We start from the raw sequence: 20147 nt of genomic DNA on the forward strand, positions 1-20147 counted from the left end.
TACAAAGGCAGCGGAGAAAAGGAGGGTTTGAGAAGTGCTTTTGATGGGCATTTTGGCATGAGAAGAAGGACCATGCTTTATAGATAGGTGTGCCTACCGGGCATGGTTGGTAGGGTCTAAACTCTGCTCTTAAGGGCCTTGCAGCCCCACTGGGAAGATAAGATGAATTTACAAGCAAACATTTGAGACCAGTAAGACCATCTCATCAAGTATTCTGGGGGCTCTAGGGGGATCAGTGAAGGGGAGTCCTCACTGGGAGCTGGAGTGGTCAGGAAAAATGCCCTGGAGGAACTGGGATTGAGTTAAGCCTCAAAGGACAGGTAGCATGTAGGTAGGCATGCAAAGTCCCAGAGAGACTTTCATCTTAGATCACGTAGCTATATAAAATTCATACCTGAATGGTCTAGTTCAGCGCTGTTCACTAGAATGTTCTGTGACGGTAGAAAGAGACTACATATGCATGATATAATGCGGTAGTCACTGGCCACATATGGCTGTCAAGTCACTAGTGTGAGGAACTGAATCTTTAATGTCCGTCTATTTAAGTAGCTACATATGGCTCATGGCAACTGTAAGGGACAGTGCAGGGCTAGTTAGTACAAGGCCACACCACCTCACAGGCACTAGGCAGTTCAGGTTAGGTTGAGGGGGTCCCTGAAAGTTCATTTCCAAAGCCTAGCCCTGAAAAAAAGAACACCTAGGAAATTCCAGGAACCTGACTTCTCAGAGGGGCTTTGAAGCCGCCAGGCATCCGCACTTATCCCCTTGGAGACACATGAGCCACCAGTGTGGCCGGGGGAAGGCCCTGATTTCTAGACGTTCTTGCTCCCCTGCACTTGCCAAAACTCAGTTGATGGAGAGAGGATAGGCCTCACCTAGGATACCAGAGGCCGCTAACGCAACTAATCACAAATTGCAGATCAAAACCTGCACCAGCTGGCCCCAAATATGGTGTTTGGCTAGATACGGCTTCTGTGGACAGAAACACCACTTCTGTCCTGACACCACCACTCTGGAATCCCTCTATCCCCTCAGCCCCAGCTTTATCCAAGAAGTTAGGTCAGAGTAAAGTGCCAGCCTTATCCAGAACTCCCTGGGGAAACAGTTCTAGACAAGTAAACTCCCTTTATGCAGTATTTCTAGTCCATAAATGTTAGGTTACCTGAATATTAGCAAATAGAGTGGCAGGCAGTTCTCCTGCCTAAATACCACCTATCCCAAAACATGACTGCCTTCATTTGCTCACTTCTTATTCCTGCCCTTACATACTGCCGTTCATCGCAGGCAGCAGCATCATTTTTTTTTAAAGGTCCACAATTAATGACAAACACTAATCTGAATTTTTAGTATTTTTTTATTAATAAGTAATATACATCCAGATTTGGAAACCACAATGGTTGCACAACATGGGGAATGTAATTCATGTCACTGCGTTGCACCCACAAAATGGTTGAAATGGCAAAGGTTTTGTTACATATATTTCACCACAAGGAAATTTAAAAATATACAGCCAGTACAGAAAAAAGGCAACCCATTAGTTCAAAACTTCTTTGAAGAGGTGAAACCCATTGCCGTCGAGTCGATTCCAACTCATAGTGACCCCGCAGGACAGAGTAGAACTGCCCCACAGAGTTTCCAAGAAGCACCTGGTGGATTCGAACTGCTGACCTTTTGGTTAACAGCTGTAGCACTTAACCACTACACCACCAGGGTTTCCTTGAAGAGGTTAGGTCATTTTTTATCATCCCCCAAATACTTTTCTAAATTCTAAACTGGGCAAAAGTAACCAAAATTTTAACTAATGTTCATCACAGAGAGTATACTGGTTTTGGATTAAATACGCAATTACAACATCTATACCTTTGTGTGATAAGTGTATACTTTAGAGGTAACATAATTAACACGGATCATTCGGTTTTGCCTTTTTATACGACCTGGCACATGATTTGAGTATTTTTACTGATTGATGTTGCAACCACTTTTTCCTGACATAGTATTGACCATAATTTATAGAACACCAAATGCTGATCGCAAATATAATTGTTGCTTGTTTCCTACTGAAAACTATGACCTGCTTTTATCATCTATTCTCTGATGCAGTTTCCAATAACACTTGCAAAAATCAGGAAGAACTCCAGGTTAAATCCTTCGTAGTGCAAATAATCACACCCCAAATTACATCTTCGGAGTTTACATTTTCAGATCAATTATAAGACACCCGGAAATGGTGGACTTTGTTCCTTGGTCACAACAGCACAGCGTGGAACGCTGTACAGTTCACTGGCATACCATTTAGACAATGAGCAGGTTATTCCTTTCAGAGGGAGCTTCAATCATGTTTACAGAAGGGAGTCCAGATAAGGATTCTTTCCCGTTTAGGATTCAATGAGTCCATAAACTGCCAAGTTTGGTACATGCCCCAATAGGCTTCTTGTTGTTTGTTTCCATGGAGTCAATTCCAACTCATGGCGACCCATATGTTACAGAGCAGAACTGCTCCATAGACTGCGGTACCACTGAGTAGGTTTGAACTGCCAACTTTTAGGTTAGCAGCCAAGCTCAAACCATTTGCACCACTTAGGGACCTTTCCCAAAAGGCTAAAGGAAGCAAAAGGAGACAGACTTATGTGTTAATTACCAAAACCAAACCAAACCCAGTGCCGTCAAGTCGATCCCGACTCATAGCGACCCTATAGGACAGAGTAGAACTGCCCCGTAGAGTTTCCAAGGAGCGCCTGGCGGATTTGAACTGTCGACCCTTGGGTTAGCAGCCGTAGCACTTAACCACTACGCCACCAGGGTTTCCATGTGTTAATTAGGCCACATCAAATACTGATACACAAGCACTAAAAAAAGCATTCTTAATAAGCATTTCAATGCAGCTGTTCAGCTGGGAATTTGTCCACCAGTGGATTCCAACTGTCCTCTGTGAAGTGAAACTCTCCCCCCACCCCATGAAGGGAACAAGTAAACATTCCCTGTTCCCAAAGGTTCACGAAAACCAGTGGCTAGTTGGTTGTTTCAGACCAGGCCACCCTCTCAGATCTCTGACTGCAGGGACTACAGTCGGCTGATGGCCCCAGCTGCTTAGCTCAAACATCCAGCTCCGCTGAAACCGACCACTGCATTTGCACCCAGGCCACACTTCCCCAGACTGCTCCCAGCCAGTGACTGAGTGTGGCAGAGGTACTAAAGCAGGCCATTCCTGGAAGACACAGGACTCCCCAAACAGGCAACTTTGGGTCAGGGATGCCGGCAGGAGGACCCCCAGGCTCATGCAGGACAGCAAGGAGTAAGCCTACCACTGTTCCATAGGTGTTGAAAGTAGACAGACTGGGTTAGAGCAAAGACAGCTTATTACTGACAACCCAACAACCAGCAGAAGCATCAGTGTAGTTTTGCCAGTTCCCCTGTCCCCAAGCCCCCCAGGACAATGTGACAGGTTCAGATGGATACCCCACATACAGGGGGTTGCACTGCAGCTGAGAAGCCCAGGGTCTAGCACTTACTGAGCAATAAGCCAACCAACCAGCCCCTTCCCCTGAGAAGCAGGCAGTTGGACAGTAGTCATACTGGGGTCACCTTGGCCCTACTTAGCTGTTCATGTGACTAGTTACAGAAATGGTTCCCTAGCGGGAGATGAATGAGCCTTCCGGTTTAAGACACTCCCCAAGAACACGCAGGGGTGCTCGAGGCCCCCGGTGGACTGCCTGTCCCACACACACCCATTTGCTTTGCAAAAACATTCTGAGAAAAGCACAGCAATCTGACTTCTGCCCATCCTTCCTTCCTACCCTCTCTCCTCCACAGAGGTCACAGCTGCATCAAGTCTGACGGCTCTCCCAGCCTCCTCTGGCTCCCTCTCCAACTTTTAGGTTAGCAGCCAAGCTCAAACCATTTGCACCACTTAGGGACCTTTCCCAAAAGGCTAAAGGAAGCAAAAGGAGACAGACTTATGTGTTAATTACCAAAACCTCTTGGGTATTTTCCCTTAAAAAGCTCTTGCATGTCTAATCCCATATCTTGGCACCTGCTCCTCAGATACCAAGGGGTACCAGGGGTGGTCTGAGAAAACAGGAGACAGGAAGACAGGGCTCTGGGCCTGTCTCACCCATTGCCTGGTGGACAGAACGGGTACCATCCTGTAGGGTATGTGGGGCACGGAGAGCCCCAGGCCCAGGGTGGCAGTCCAGCTGCTAAAGATTTCTCTGCTGATGACCTGAGAAAACAGAGAATGCACTGGCAGGCACACTGATTCAGACTTGACAAATACAGGAGGAACAAGGCTTACAAACCTGAGGGAGACAGCTGGACACCATGGACTTGTATTGATATCCTGCAGAGGATAACGAGACAGTTAACACATGGTTAAAGACTACATGAGAGCCAGAGGGCTTCTGCAGCAGCTGACAGAGGCCCTCTTCTGCACGGGGTGGAGGGGGAGGGACGGACGACACAGCTGACCAACATTAGATGCTCCCCACTGAATACATCACAGGTCCGCTCTTTGAAGTCAGGGCCTTGGCTGGGAACACCTGGACCCTGAAACATGGAATAGGGACATCTGGATGGACACCCCTGAGAGTATTGGCTCTGCAGACACTCCTGCCCAACATTCAATTTGCAGAGGTGGCCCACTCTGCCTTAGTTAAGAGCGAGCACTTCCCCTGTGCCAGAAGATTCTGCAGAGGCCACTCCCAGACAAGGCAGCCAGTGCCCCTGAAGGAACTGTCTCGAGCTCCTCTCCTGATTACTAAGCTGATAAAAAAAAAAAAAAAAAAAAGCTGATAACCAGGGCTAAAACCAAAGGCACCAAAGAGTGGCAGGAATTAGCTGGCATGTACAGGCAGGAGTCAATGGAGAGCCCCGGGTTTGGATTTCAAGGGTGCTAGATGAAGAGGAAGAAACCCTGCTGGCACAGTCGTTAAGCGCTTGACTGCGAACCTAAAGGTTGGCAGTTTGAATCCACCAGCTGCTCCACAGGAGAAAGAAGTGGCAGTGTTTCCACCAAGATTACATACAGCTTTCACCTGGAGCAAAGGAGAATGAAGAACACCAAAGACACAAGGTAATTACGAACCCAAGAGACAGAAAGGGCCACATACATCAGAGACTACATCAGCCTGAGACCAGAAGAACTAGACAGTGCCTGACTACCATCGATGACTGCCCTGACAGGGAACATAACAGAGAATCCCTGATGGCACAGGAGAACAGTAGGATGCAGACCTCAAATTCTCATAAAAAGACCAGACTTAATGGTCTGAGACTGGAGGGACCCCAGAGGTCATGGCCCCCAGACCCTCTGTTACCCCAAGACTGGAACCATTCCTGAAGCCAACTCTTCAGACAGGGATTGGTCTGGACTGTAAGACAAAATGATACTGGTGAGGAGTGAGGTTTTGGCTCAAGTAGACACGTGAGACTATGTGGGCAGCTCCTGTCTGGAGGGGAGATGAGACGGCAGAGGGGAACAGGAGCTGGCTGAATGGACAGGAGAAATACAGAATGGAGAGGAGGAGTGTGCTGTCACATTAGGGGGAGAGCAGCTAGAAGTACACAGCAAGGTGTGTGTAAGTTTTTGTAGGAGAGTCTGACTTGTACACTTTCACTTAAAGCACAATAAAAATTAAAAATAAAATTTAAAGCTTCCTAACAGCATTGCAGGTGGTGTAGTAGTTAAGTGCTACGGCTGCTAACCAAAGGGTCAGCAGTTCAAATCCACCAGGCACTCCTTGAAACTCTATGGGGCAGTTCTACTCTGTCCTATAGGGTCACTATGCATCAGAATTGACTACACGGCAACAGGGTTTTGTCGGATTTTTAATAACATTGGGAGAAGACTTAATTGTCCTGATGTGGAACCTGCACAGAAACCAAGAGGCAGGTGTTTGAACAGAACAAGGGGATACTGCATGATTTAAATCAGAACGTGATCAGGGCTATATCCTTTCATGGTACTTATTCAATCTGAATGCTGAGCAAATAATCCCAGAACCCAGACTATATGAAGAACACACAGCATCAAGATTGGAGGAAGACTCGTTAATAACCTGCGATACGCAGATGACACAACCTTGCTTGCTGAAAGTGAAGAGGACTTGAAGTACTTAACTGATGAAGATCAAAGACCAGAGCCTTCGGTATGGATTATACCTCAACATAAAGAAAACAAAAATCCTCACAACTGGACCAATAAGCAACATCATGATAATAAGCAGAGGGAAGACTGAAGTTGTCAAGGATTTCATTTTACTTGGATCCACAATCAACGTCCAACGGAAGCAGCGGTCAAGAAATCAAAAGACATATTGCACTGACTGCAAAAGACCTCTTTAAAGTGTTAAAAAGAAAAGATGTCACTTTAAGCAGCTAGGAGTATACAGCAAGGTGTATATAAGGTTTTGTGAAACTGACTTGATTTGTAAACTTTCATTTAAAGCACAATAAAAATTTAAAAAAAAAATTACAGCTTTCAAAACCCTATGGGACAGATCTACTCTGTCCTATAGGGTCGCTATCAGTCAGGATCAACTTACATGGCAACAGGTTTGGGTTTTTTTAGCTAGAGAGGAAGGAGCTCCGGTGGCACAATGGCTAAGCGCTCAGCTGCTAACCAAAGGTCGGCAGTTTGAACCCACCAGCCACTCCACATGGGAGAAAGATGTGGCAGTCTGCTTCTGGAAAGATGACAGCCTTGGAAACCCTATGGGGCTGCTCTACGCTGGGGTTGCTATGAATCGGAATCTACTAGATGGCACACAGCATATCAAGAGGTCCAAAATACAAGGCTGGATAGAAAAACAAGGATTCATAGACCTGGGGACCAGTTCCTTAGGACACAGGATTTAACCCCCTGGCCTGACTGAAGAGGAGAGCACCTCTGAACCTCTCGGTGATACCAGGGCCCCCTGCACCGGTGCATTCCTCATGGCCTTGGTAAATGGGGTGTCCTCTAGGCCTCCTGTGGAACACTAGCCTCCGGTGGGGTTTTGGGCCCCACATACTATGTCCATGCCAGCACGCTCACTTCCCTCAGCTTCTTCATTTTCCCGGTCCCCAAGTGTGACTGGAATTGATACACTTGGTCATTGGAGTAACCCCCACGTGGGCCCTTGGCCTGTAGGGTAAGAGCTATCACAGTGAGGAAGGCCGAGGGGAAACCTCTGAAACTGCCCCACCCCCCATGGACAAGACAGTAAATCGTGATGGTTAGTTTTGTGTTGACTTGGCTAGGCAATAACCAGTGACCAGCTGCCATGGAGTCTACTCTGACTGGTGAAAACAGTAAACACAACTGGCTGCTGACCAAAAGATGGGAGATTCCAGTCTGCCCAGAGGTGCCTCAGAAGAAAGGCGTGGCAATCTGCTTCCCCAAAATCAGCCACTGAAAACGCTATGGAGCACAGTTCTGCTCTGACATACACAGCATCGCTATGGTTAGGCTACAGTACCCACTTACTCAACCACACGCTAATCTAGATGTTGTTGCTCTGCATGTATTTTGTAGACGTGGTTAACATCTACAGTCACTGACTTTAAATAAAGGAGATTATCCTCGATAATCTGGGTGAGCCTCATCCAATCACTGAGGGCCAAAAGTGCAAAACTACGGCTTCCCCGAGGAAGAAATTCACCTGTCAACTGCACCCTCAGCTCCTGTCCAGTTGCCAGCCTGCCCTAAATTTTAAACTTGCCTAGCAAGACTTCACAATTGCATAAGCCAATTCCTTGAAATAAATCTTGGCTGCTAACCAAAAGGTTGGCAGTTCAAATCTACCAGGCGCTCCTTGGAAACCCTACAGGGCAGTTCTACTCTGTGCTATAGGGTCGCTGTAAGTTGAAACCGACTCGATGGCACCCAACAACAACATACACATACACGCACGCACACACACACACACCCCTTCTACTGGCTGTTCCTCTGGTAGAACCCTGATAAATAAATCAAAGACGATACTACATCCCAGGGGGGATGGAGAAGATTAATGCCATTATTAAAGACCTACAGGATGCATGCAAAACCTGGACAATGAATACAAAAGCCCAAAGAAGAACTGATGCCTTCGAATTATGGTGTTCGTGAAGAATACTGAGTATACCATGGACTGCCAGAACAAACAAATCTGTCTTGGAAGAAATACAGCCAGAATGCTTCTTAGAAGCAATGGCGAGACTTCATCTCATGTACTTTGGACATGTTATCAGGAGGGACCTATCCCTGGAGAAGGACATCATGTTTGGTAAAGGAGTGGGTCAGAGAAAAAGAGGAAGACCTTTAAGGAGATGGGCTGACACAGTGGGTGCAACAATGGGCTCAAGCTTAACGAATGTGAGGATGGTGCAGGACCGGCAGCATTTCATTCTGTTGTGCACTGGGTCTCTGAGTCAGAACCAACTCAACGAATCCTGATAACAGGATGCAGGGGTGGCGGCCCCTATCACATCTCTGTATCTATGGCCATATGGGGGGTTCCTGTAAAACCAGCTCAAGGAGGAAAATGCCCAAGCTTGGTTTACAGATGGGTCAGCTCTGCATATGGCCACACACTAAGATGGCTGGTATCTGCATTAGTCACATTCAGGGCGGAGAGGGCAACTCTGTCCAGTGGATGAAGCTGCAAGTGGTGCATTTGACCATCTACTTGGTGTGGAAAAAGCAGTCTGAAGTAAGGACATTTATTTAATATATATTTGTTGCACGCCAGCAAGTCGATTCCGACTCATAGTGACCGTATAGGACAGAGCAGAACTGCCCCCAAGGGTTTCTCCCATGATATATACATATATATATTCACTCACATTTCTGGGACTGAGCCAATGGTCTGGCCATCTAGTTGGGAGTCTGGAAGGAAAAGGACTGGAGTGTCAGAGATAAGGAGGCCTGGTGTACAGGCATGTGGATGGGCATATGGGAGTAGGCAGTGTGTGATTTTAGGATCACATGTCAACACCCACCAGAGAACACCTACCATGGAACAGGCACTGAATGGCCATGCAAATAAAACGCCGCAGCCAGGTGATGTAGGCCTTCTCCACTGGCTACCACGAAACTGGTACAACAGGTAGTGAGCAGAGTGGCTACAGTGGCTGAGACGGACGCCCACCAACAGGAACCCGTGCTTACCAAGGCTGATCTAGCGGGACTCGTCTGGCAGGCAACTGTGTATGATCTTGCTGCAACGTTCTCAGAATGGCACCACAGTCCAAGACTTTGCCTACCCACTCTTCATTCCTTCCCTCTCCCCTCCACAGAGGTTAGACCTGCAGACAGCCTGACAGCTCTCCCTGCCTCCTCCAGACTCCTCCCCATTTTCCTTCATAAGTGTTTTCCACAATATATTCTTGCGCATCTAATCTAAGACCCAAACTAACACATAAGATCATTGAACTTGGTGCTCACCAGTAAGGGTCTGATCCTCAGTTTTGCACGGTCAGAAATTCAATCTTCATTTCATCCTGGGTATTAAGGGCCCGCGAACTATCTTCTACCAAGCTCATAAGGGACTGATAAAATAGAAGAAGATTCTCAAATGAGAAACAAATGCCAAGCAGACCAGAAAGATACGCAATGGAGCGGCAAAGTGTTCCTATCCCAGCAAGAACAGCTTACTTGAAAAGCAGACTAAACCCAGAAGGTAGCCTGGTCCATCTGGAACCTAAGAAGGGAGCTGGCTAGGCAAAAGGCAGAAACCACCCAAATGTCCCTCAACTGAGGCATGGATAGACTGTGACAGAAACATCGACTAGAATGCTACACATGCAGAAAAGAAATACTGATACATGCTACCACATGGATGAGCCTTGAAAGCATCTCGCTAAGTGACAGAAGCCGGACACAAAGACTACATATCGTAATTCCACTTGACTGAAATGTCCCGAATAGGCCAATCTCTACAGACAGCAAGGAGATCAGTGGCTGATCAGGGTTGGAGGGGATGTGTGTGGAGGGGGGTAAAAACTAAAGTGTGCAGGGTTTCCTCTGGAGGTGATGAGAATAAGTCTAAAATTAGCTGTGGTGATGGTTGTACACATCTGTGAATATACTCAAAACCATTTAATTGTACACGTTAAATGTGTAAATTATATGCCAAGTGATTTATACCTCTGTATAGCTGAAAAAATATACATTTCTATTTCTATATCTAAAGCACAGAATAAGCCAAAAAGTAAGAAAACAACTCCACTTAAAATAGCATCAAAAAGTATAAAGCACTCAGGGATAAATTTAACCCCAAAGTACCAGACTCACACTGAAAACTATAAAATACTATTTTAAAAAATGGAGGGTATATACATACAATGGAGTACTTATTATTCAGCCATAGGGAGAGATGAAGTCTCGTCTACCAATAAACAGAGATGAAATTCTGAAAATGCATGAACCTCGAACACATCATGCTGAGTGAAAGAACCAAATACCAAACCCACTGCCCTCAAGTCGATTCCGATCCATAGCAACCCTATATGACAGAGCAGAACTACCCCCATAACGTTTCCAAGGCTGGATCTTTACGGAAGCAGAGTGCCACAGCTTTCTCCCGTGGAGTGGCTGGGGGGTCCGATCAGTGAGCGGCTGAGCACTAAACCACTAGAGCTCCTTTGGGTGAAACAAAGAAGCCAAACACAAAAGACTGCGCACTGTGTGATGCCACTTACATGAGATAGCCAGAACCCGGAAATCCACAGAGGCAGAAAGCAGACTGCTGGTTACCAACAGCTGAGGGAGGGAGCAACGGGGAGTGACTGCTTAATGAGCCGCTTCCTTTTTTGGTGATGAAAAGGTTTTGAACTAGATAGAGGTGGTAGCTGCACAAGTCTGTGACTGTCCAAATACCGCTGCGGTATTTGCTTTAAAGTATCAGTTTTATATTAAGTAAATTTCCCCTCAGTAAAAACAAATAAATAAATAAATAAATTGCAAGGGGGAAAGAGAAGATGGAGAGAGACAGATCAACAGAAAAAAAGTTTGACAAAAAAAAAGAGGGGGAGGGTAGCTGGCTGATCTCAAGAACATTAGCACCGAGCTGTCCTAGCCTGGTAAGTCACGCCTCTCTATAGTTCTACCTGCCCCCTGCAAAGGCTGGGTTCTAAACAGCTAGCGCAGAAACCAGGATTCTAGAACTGCCTGGTTATTCTCCCTTTCCTGGCAATCTCATCATAAACTGGGCTCTACAGGCTCAGGGGCCATATTTCTGAACCAAAACGTAGGGTGCACACTCTGATAAATACAAGTATACTCCCAAGGACAATGGATTGTGCTAACCCAGGATTCTCGGCTGTTGAAACTACAGCCCTCTCCCACTAATAGTCAAGGAATTTTAAAAAATGCAGCCCCAGAGATTTTATACACAGGAAATAGTAAAAGCAAAAAGCGTAACTGCATTTTTAAATCACAGTTCATTTCCCAAACTCCTGAGTGGCTGAGCAGGCCGTGGCGTCAGTTATGCCTGCGGTCACTGGGATTAGAGGCCTCCCAGTCTCGGGAATGCCGGGCCCTCTTGTGCCTACGGAATCTCTCTCGGCTCCTACTTCTACTCCTGTGACTATGCCCTTCAGAACGACCGTTGGGCCAGCTAGAGTGTGTGTCTGAGCTGCGACCTCTGTCCCGATCCCTGTTCTTCTCCTCTCTTTCCTCCCTCCTGCTCGAAGACTTGAGCTCCTGCTTGGGTTTCTCCTTCCTTGGCTCCCTCTCCGGGTCTGCCGCTCCATCGCGCCAGGTGGTCCTGACCTCAGGGGAGCTGGGGTGGTGTTTCCGGCCCTCTCTGGACTCTGCCTTCTGAGCCCTCTCTGAGTTCTTGCTGCAGTGCTTGTTCAAGCCAGGCTCCTCCTTCTCCTTCATCATCTTGCTCCTGGGTGATGAAGAGGAGGATAGTGCCTCTGCCTGGACCTCCTGGTCAGTCTTGTCTTTGTCTTTCTTTCTTTTCTTTTTTTCCTTTTTGTCTGGAGGGGGAAAAAGAGCAATCGACGAGAAGAAAAGAAAAAAAAAAATAAAGAATTCCTTTTAAAAGAAAGTTCCTTTCTTCTCTGAGTACATTATGTCAAATGTGGGTGTTGTAGTTCAAAACCGTGCATGCACTGGGAGAGGGGGAATATGCAAAGGGAAAACATTGCTGGCAGCAGTGTGTAGCAGCCAGAGTCAATACTTCTAGAAAAGTGCCTCAGAAAAGCCAAGCTGGCTATCTGTCACCTTAGATAGGGAACACTGCTGTATTAGTCAATTCCCCCGTCTTAAGAGGCACCGAGGTAAGTTGGCCTCTCTGCCGGAAGGCAGGGACCCTCTGACCTCCAGTTGCGATCCAGCTCTCTATCTGACTGGATCTATGGGGTATTAGTGGTCTGACCACTATCAACATTCAGCCACCCAAAATGTAACTCCATCCCACCTCTGCATACCGCTTTGGTTATACTGTTCAGAACAGAACTTCCTCAAGCTCTCAGGAGTACAGCGGACTGTGGTTAACCAAATCAACAGATGTAGCAGTAAATTACTTTGAATATCAAACAGCTCGTGACAAAAGTAGTTACTTGCAGACTTCAGAATCTCGATTTCGTGGTTCCCGTTCTTAAGTTTGAAAAGTAGGTGAACTGAACATTTACTATTTCTCCGAGGAAACAGCCTAAATTATGTTGCTTCTTACATCTGAGAAAGTAAAAATTGTCTTGGACTGAGAAAGTAAAAGTCAGCCTTGCCATGCATCAGCCTAGGCTCACAGGCCCAGAGCAAGCCAGCTGCAGAGTTAAAGGACATTTCTTGCCAGGACATGGTAAAGCTGTCGAGCGTCTTGATGCCCACCTTTTTTGAGGGACTCCTGCTTTCTCACTCACTGAGAAGCCTGGTGCCCTAAAAGCACAGACCATCAACACATTCGCTGTTTGAAATGATACAATGAGGGTGAAGGAGCTCAGTCACTTTGACAGACAGAAGCAGCAGCAGCCCAGGCGCACAGCTTAAGAGAAAGGGTTTCTGCAGGCAAACTAGAGCACTGGAAATGGAACAACCAGAAAGCAATTAAAGAGAATGCTAACACATTGTGAAAAATGTTGGGAACTTCATTTGCTATGTAAACTTTCACTGGAAACAGTATTATTGAAAAAAAAAAAAGAGACAAAGGGTTTCCGAACACTTTACACATTCGCTTTCACTTTGTAGTTTCCGAGAAACAGGCCCCTGGGTCAGCTCCGCTCTGCTCTGAGCCTATTATGGCTCACTTGCATTTAGACTTCACCTAAACCCCACCACCTTCCTCAAATACTATCGTAGCTCTAACTTGTCCTTTGTCTAGTGAGACAATGCAGTTTCTCTGGTGTGTGGCTTTCCTCGATGCAGCAAGTCAGTAAACCTGACTTTGCTGGATTAGGTCTGTCCCTGGTAGTCCTAGACTACGACACATTTTGTGGCCCTCCCTCTGTTAAATACGGTTTATCCACACGAGTTGATTTTCAACTATTAGCACATGCTAGGAAGAACAGGCACTTAAGACTACCCAGAATCGTCTCTAGGGTCTAACACTCCACCTTTTTTGTGCTTTTTTGTGGATTTGTCATCATCAGAGCCCTCAGACGAACTTGGTGGGGGGGTGTGCACCCCACAGCCCTTCTCCTGGAGCTCTCTGGTCACATCATCCAACTCTTCTGAGTCCTTTGGAGCACGGTAGTTAGACACATGATCCACCCGGATGGTTCGTCCTTTAATCTAGGCAAGACGGACAATGTTTCAGAATAGACAGCTTGCCCAGCAAACAGGCTATCTGACCCCAGCACAGAGAACCAGAGTTTGAACCATATCCATTACCTTCCTGTTACCTATATTTCTGGGGAACTCTCTAAAGCAGACCTGCCTAACTGGTGTATCACAACATGTGTTTGTTGTTAGCTGCCATCGAGGCAGCCCCTGACTCATGATGACCCCACACACAATGGAATGAAATGCTGCCCTGTCCTGTGCAATCTCCGTGATTGGTTGCAATTGGACTTTTGTGATTGGCTGATTTTTGGAAGTAGATGGCCAGGCCTTTCTTCCTAGTCCATCTTAGTCTGGAAGCTCCACTGAAACCTGTTCAACATCATAGAACACACAAACCTCCACTAGCAGACAGGTGGTTGGCTGCACGAGGTGTACTGGCCAGGAATTGAACCTGAGTCTCCTGCATGGAAGGCGAGAATTCTACCGCTCAACCACCACTGTATAACCTAACTCACAGCTGTCAAGTGGAATTCTGACTCATAACGACCCTACAGGACAGAGCAGAAACTGCCCCATAGGGTTTCCAAGGCTGTACTCCGCTCTTCCCTTATTGACATGGTAAGGGTCCAAAGACCAGGTCGTTATGTAAACATTGGTGTTATGCGAAAATGGCGGATGACCATATCACACCACAAAATATTATGTGGAATATGTCCCTCTGGACCCAAGAGGCGGAAAATAATAGGTGGGCACTATATTCCCACTGGTCATGAAAGGGTTATCTCCAGACATCCGTTGTTAGCGCATTAAATAGTTGGATAGTTGATTTTCACTATTGTCATAAATGTGCAGTGTTGGATAACAATATAGTCGATAAATGAGGAGTAGGTGTAATCTTTACGGAAGCAGACTGCAGAATCTTTCTCCTGTGAAGCAGCTGGTGGGTTTGAACTGCCAGCCTTTCAGTTAGCCTCCAAGTGCTTAACCACTGCGCCACCAGGGCTCCTTCACCACCGTATACCCACATATTAATACACTCAGCCACCAGGCAGCCAGGAACAGTTGTCCCAGCAGCCTCCATAGGTTTACCCCCGCATGCCATAGTGCAAAAGGTTGGGATGCATGCTCCAAAGCGTAAGTCTCAGGAAAATGAGTTACCCTAATCTGTGACATTTGTTTACAGTACAAACAGTCCCTGGAAAAGCCTGGGTGCTAGAAGGGATCCCCAAAATCCAGCTCAATGCGACCTATGGCTGCTTTCTCAGCTGACTGGCACAGCAATTAGGATGAGCCACAGTCGGACCAATAGCTGGAAGCAGGGAAGGAAGCTAGAAAAGACCGCATTCTCTTTTCATAAGCCCTCACTCCTGCCTCTACCCTCACCAGACAGGGACAATTAGCTCATGCTGATTATCTCTGCTGTAAATCACAGCTCACCAGGTGAACAACAACAACAACAACAACAAAACAACTCCTTGCTTAAAACAAAAACATTCTATTTCCAGGCAGACACAGACTTATTCTATAGGTAAACCTATCAGAATCTGAAAACTCTGGCTTTTATCCATTTTTCCAATATAAGAACATGTTTTTATTATTACCTTTAAGCCTGAGCAGTTTCTGTCACCTATCGTATTCCCCATTTCAAAGTATTTTTGAAAACCTTCCTTTCACAGTGATATGCCATAAAGGAAACCAGCTGGCTCCCTTAAAAATCAAGCACAGAACTCTATCCCACCCTGTCCTACAGTCTCTGGGGGTTCCATTTCTGGTCCAATCAGTGACAAGCTCTCCAAGTCAAGAGTCACCCCAACCCTATGACAATGCTCACTCAGCTGCGGTGTTCTTCCTAAATGAGTGCAGGGACCGTGTGGATGACAAATAAGCCTGACTTGTCCCGTCCCCTTCTCTCAGCTCAGTGCCTCACTTGTAAGGTGAGAGGGGCCAGAGGAGGCAAAAATGAAGAATGAGTCACTTCTGACAATTCCCTGACACAGGCCAGCATGGAAAAGCAGTGTTTGTTAATCAATTCATTCTCCAATGCACCAGAAATGAAAGTGGGGGCTGGGGGTGGGGAGAGGAGAGGGTCTGCTAACAGATCAAAGATGGGGAAAAGGAACAAGCCCTGGCAAGGTCCTGAGCCAATGGGATAATTTTCTGGAATCGTTTCCTGGCCAGTGTGTCCCCACATCTCTCTCCCCAGCTGACCAGTACTATCCTTGAGCATAGTAGGAACCAGGTGGAAAATAAAACCTAACCCCTAAACACAGGAAAAGACCAGCCTATCTGTTTAATAAGCACACTCACCTTGATCCCATTGAAGTTATCAACGGCCAGGACTGTGCTCCTCTGGTCTTCATAGCAGAGGAAACAGAACCCTTTGGATTTTCCAGTCTTCTTGTCCCTCACGAGATTAATGTTAACAACCTCTCCATATCTATTTATTTTATAAAAGAGCAAGACATGGCTGACTTAAAATGCAAAACCTTTCAGGTTGGATTAAAAAACAAAATTCAAATAATAATATAGGCCAGACAGGGGGCACATCTAGAACAGGATAATACAGAAAGGTTGACAATAAAAGTTAGACAAAGACATAGCAGGAACACCCAAGCAAAAAACTAGGTGGCGACATTAACATAGAAGAATTCAAGACCAAAAAGAGGCATTAAATGGGATGAAGAGCATTACTTTACATTGAAAAAAGTCCTAATACATAAAAAGTCACAGAACTTCATGCATCAATTAACAAATTAACATTTTTAATAAAAAAAAACTACTAGAAATAAATATTAACACTATGAAATATTAACACAGTAAAAAGCTTCTATGATGAAACTAGTGTGGTACTGGCACATGACTAGACAAGCAGAAGATAAAGAGATCCTAGTGCATATGGAAAAATTAGTATATGATAAAGATGGCATCCCAATTTGCTGGGGAAAAAATGGACTTTTTAAATAAACGGTGTTGGGGCAACTGGATGGCTATTTGGAAATGGTAAAATTGGATCCATACTTCACATCATATACCAGAATAAGTTCTAAATGGATCAGAAATTTCAATGTAAAATAGGAAAGAACACAGGTGAATTCCTTTATAACCTGGATGGGTGAGGAGAAATGCTTTCTAACTATGATGCAAAATCCAGAAACAATAAAGGCTGATAAATGTAACCAAATAAAAATGAGGAGGGAAGACTGAAGCATGAGCAGAAAGGAGTAAGACGAGGGAGTTTTAGGTGGATGGAGCTGTTATTCATCCTGATTGTGGGAGCAGTTATACAAATCTAAACATGTACTAAAATTCACACAACTGTACATGCCTCAAAAAACCAATGTTACCATATAATTTAAACATATAAAGAAATGAATGCAGGAAATAAAAAATAATAAAAGGAAAATAATTTTGCAGAGCAAAACAAATCATAAGCAAAGTCAAGAGGCAAATGACAAACTAGGAAAACGTATTTATAATTTATCTAACAGATTAAACGGCCAGAAAGTAACTTTTTTTTTTTTTTCGCTATAAAGGGCATTATCACGACAGCTGGAGAAACTGGATAAAGTCTATAGATTAGATAATAATATTATGCAAAGTGTTGATTTCCTGAATTTGATCACTGTTCTGAGGTTAAACAAGGGAATGTCCTTACTTTTTGGGAAATATATATTGAAGAATTTAGGGATAAATGAGCACCATGTCTGCAAGTGACTTTCAAATGGTTCAGAATAAAATTGTATATACATATTGAGAGAAATAAGAAGCCTTGCTGGCACAGTGTTTAAGCACCTGGCTGCTAAATGAAAGATCGATGGTTCGAACCCACCAGCTGCTCTGTGGGAAAAAAGATGTGGCAGTCTGCTTCTGTAAAGATGACAGCCTTGGAAACCCTGGGGTAGCTCTACTCTGTCCTACAGGCTCGCTATGAGTCAGAATCGACTCAGTGGCGACGGATTTGGATAGAGAAATGATGACAAAACCAATGGGATAACATGGTAACATCTGGGGAATCTGGGTGGAGGGGATACAGGTAGACGTTCTTTATACTACCCTACAACTTTCCTATTTTAAGTCTGACATTATTTCAAAATAAAAGTTATAATAAGAAGTCAAAAAAAAAAGAATACAGAAGCTGGCTTGACGGGGCTCCTATCCAATAAAAACCAAACCCATTGCCTTCAAGTTGATTCCAACTCACTGCAACCCTATAGGACAGAGTAGAACTGCCCCAGAGGGTTTCCAAAGAGCGGCTGGTGTATGTGAACTGCCGACCTTTTAGTTAGCAGCCGAGCTCTTTATCACTGTGCCACCAGGGCTCCAACAGGGTTCCTAGTGACCCTCAAATTGGAACAATTTGAGCAACAAGAAAGAATAATGATGGTCACGTATTATAACATATCAAATTATTTAAAAATGAGTCCACGGCAACATAACACATGATAAAGCATTATAACAAAGAGTTAATATCCTTAATACGTGAAGGGCTCTTATAAAATCAATAGGAAAACACCAACAGAAAAAGAAGGCAGGAAATGAAAGGGGACTTACTGTGAGAACACACAGATGATGTCTCCTTCAGTCAGTTCATAAGGAAGCCCTCCTAGAAGAGGAAACCATATTTCAGCACATTTACCAAGTGTCTATTACATACCATGCACTGAGCCAGGCACTGGGGTGCAAAGGAAAGTAAGCCACAGGCCCTGCCCTCAAAGAACGTACAGTCTGATGCAAAGATGGAAGTACGTATAAGGTGCAGAAGTACAGAAAAAGAAGCGATTAAAGGTGTGTGTCACCCTTAACCAGGCTGATCAGATAGCTCAGTCCTCACACCCAAAATTCTATTCATGAAGCAGATAGTTTCCAGTACAAAACTGTTTCCACAAACTTATTTTGAATTCATCTGCTCTTTACCCACAATTTTATAGCTAAGATCCAAAATCAGCTTAAATATGTTCATATTAACCCCACCCACACAAACACTAAGGATTATAAAGATAACTGTTAGGCATTTCATAGGAAATAAATCCCGCCCCCCATGTTTCCTTCCTCATCTGTAAAATGGAGATACTAGTACTTATCTCACAGGATTGTTACACAAATTAAACAGTGTATATGAAGTGCTTAGCACAATTAATAGTTACAACATAAAGTGAATCTAGGGATGGTGATATGGCCATGGACAGAAGGTAGGAGCTAATTAAACAAACAAAAAAAATCAAACCCAGTGCCGTCGAGTCGATTCCGACTCATAGCGACCCGATAGGACAGAGTAGAACTATCCCGTAGAGTTTCCAAGGAGCGCCTGGCGGATTCGAACTGCCGACGCTTTGGTTATCAGCTACACCAACAGGGTTTCTTCAGGAGCTAATTAGATAAGAAAAATGAATTTTGAAAGGTGATAGTTTGGGGTGGGAGGGCGGTTGGCTGCTTCCACTTGCTAGTTATGTGACCTTACGGAAGCCGGTTAATTTCTCTGAGCCTCAGTTTCCTCAGCTGTATAACGGGAATGAGGCGGGGGTACAGAAATGATCTCTGAGAAGCCCGTGAAAGGCTCTCAGGAAAGTGAATGGCACACAATAACAGGAACGCTCACGAGCATTGATTTGGCAGGGAAAGCAAACTAGAAATGAGGGCGAAAAAAGATATAAAATCGGATTAACAGCAGACAGCAGGTCAGTAAGAGCGGATGATGAAATGTGGGCAGGGGCGAAGAGCTAGAATGCTGAAATGTCAGGAAGCAGCCAGAAGACTCACCCAAGAAGACCCAGGCGCTGTCCTTGTACTCGGAGTGCCAGGAAACCTTATCGGCCACCCCAAGCTGGACCTCCCGCTCATTCAGCTCGTTGATCAGCTTCACCTTAGTCAAAGGGCTGCAGAGAGGGTGGAAGAGAGACAAGTAAGTGAGGTCCGGGCTGAGCTAAGGGAGAGCAAAACTAGGGGGACTGGACTCTCTAGCCTCCGCGCCTCTCTCACCCCTCCGCCCCGCAGACGCTCTACCATCCCAGACCCCGTGGTCCACCTCCCGGCGGGCAGCTCCCGCTTCCTCAGAAGAAAGTCGGGCCTTACTTCATCTTCGTGGGTCCCCGCTTTGCACCGAAACCTAGTCTTCCGGGTGAGGCTGCGCGGCACATGCGCAGCCCGGGCGCTTCGCGCTCATTGGAGGCGGCGGAGCATGCGCCGGAAAAGCTCGACCGCGCCAGGGGCGTGGCGCCTGCGCACGACTGTGAAAGCGATTTTTCTAGCTCCGTGTGCTTCGTTTTCCCGGAAGGAGTTTTTCTCTAGTCTCCTGCGCCATCTGTCTGTGAAATGGGGCAAGAGTGCTAGGCTGGCTTGTCACAGAATCCCACACTGATTGGGTTAGCTATAAAAATTTACTGAATGAAGAATGAAAAAGGTGCCCCATGTGGCGACATTTGTCCAGCCCTCGCTCCCAGTCCAAGCCCCCACTCGGGCCTTC

At 45.7% G+C, this 20147-nt stretch overlaps 1 protein-coding gene across 1 annotated transcript; it reads right to left on the bottom strand.

The window, feature by feature from the left end:
* Positions 1-1336: 1336 nt before the first annotated feature.
* RBMX2 (RNA binding motif protein X-linked 2) lies at positions 1337-19821 on the bottom strand. Its single transcript, XM_049871242.1, has 6 exons — positions 19757-19821; positions 19445-19560; positions 18239-18290; positions 15995-16124; positions 13519-13696; positions 1337-11943 (listed from the first exon to the last, which is right to left on the bottom strand). The coding sequence occupies exons 1-6, from the start codon at positions 19819-19821 to the stop codon at positions 11441-11443; spliced, it is 1044 nt and encodes a 347-aa protein (XP_049727199.1). The 3' UTR covers positions 1337-11440.
* Between the last annotated feature and the right edge of the window lie 326 nt (positions 19822-20147).

This window comes from Elephas maximus, chromosome X, assembly GCF_024166365.1.
Source record: "Elephas maximus indicus isolate mEleMax1 chromosome X, mEleMax1 primary haplotype, whole genome shotgun sequence".
Classification (NCBI taxonomy): domain Eukaryota; kingdom Metazoa; phylum Chordata; class Mammalia; order Proboscidea; family Elephantidae; genus Elephas; species Elephas maximus.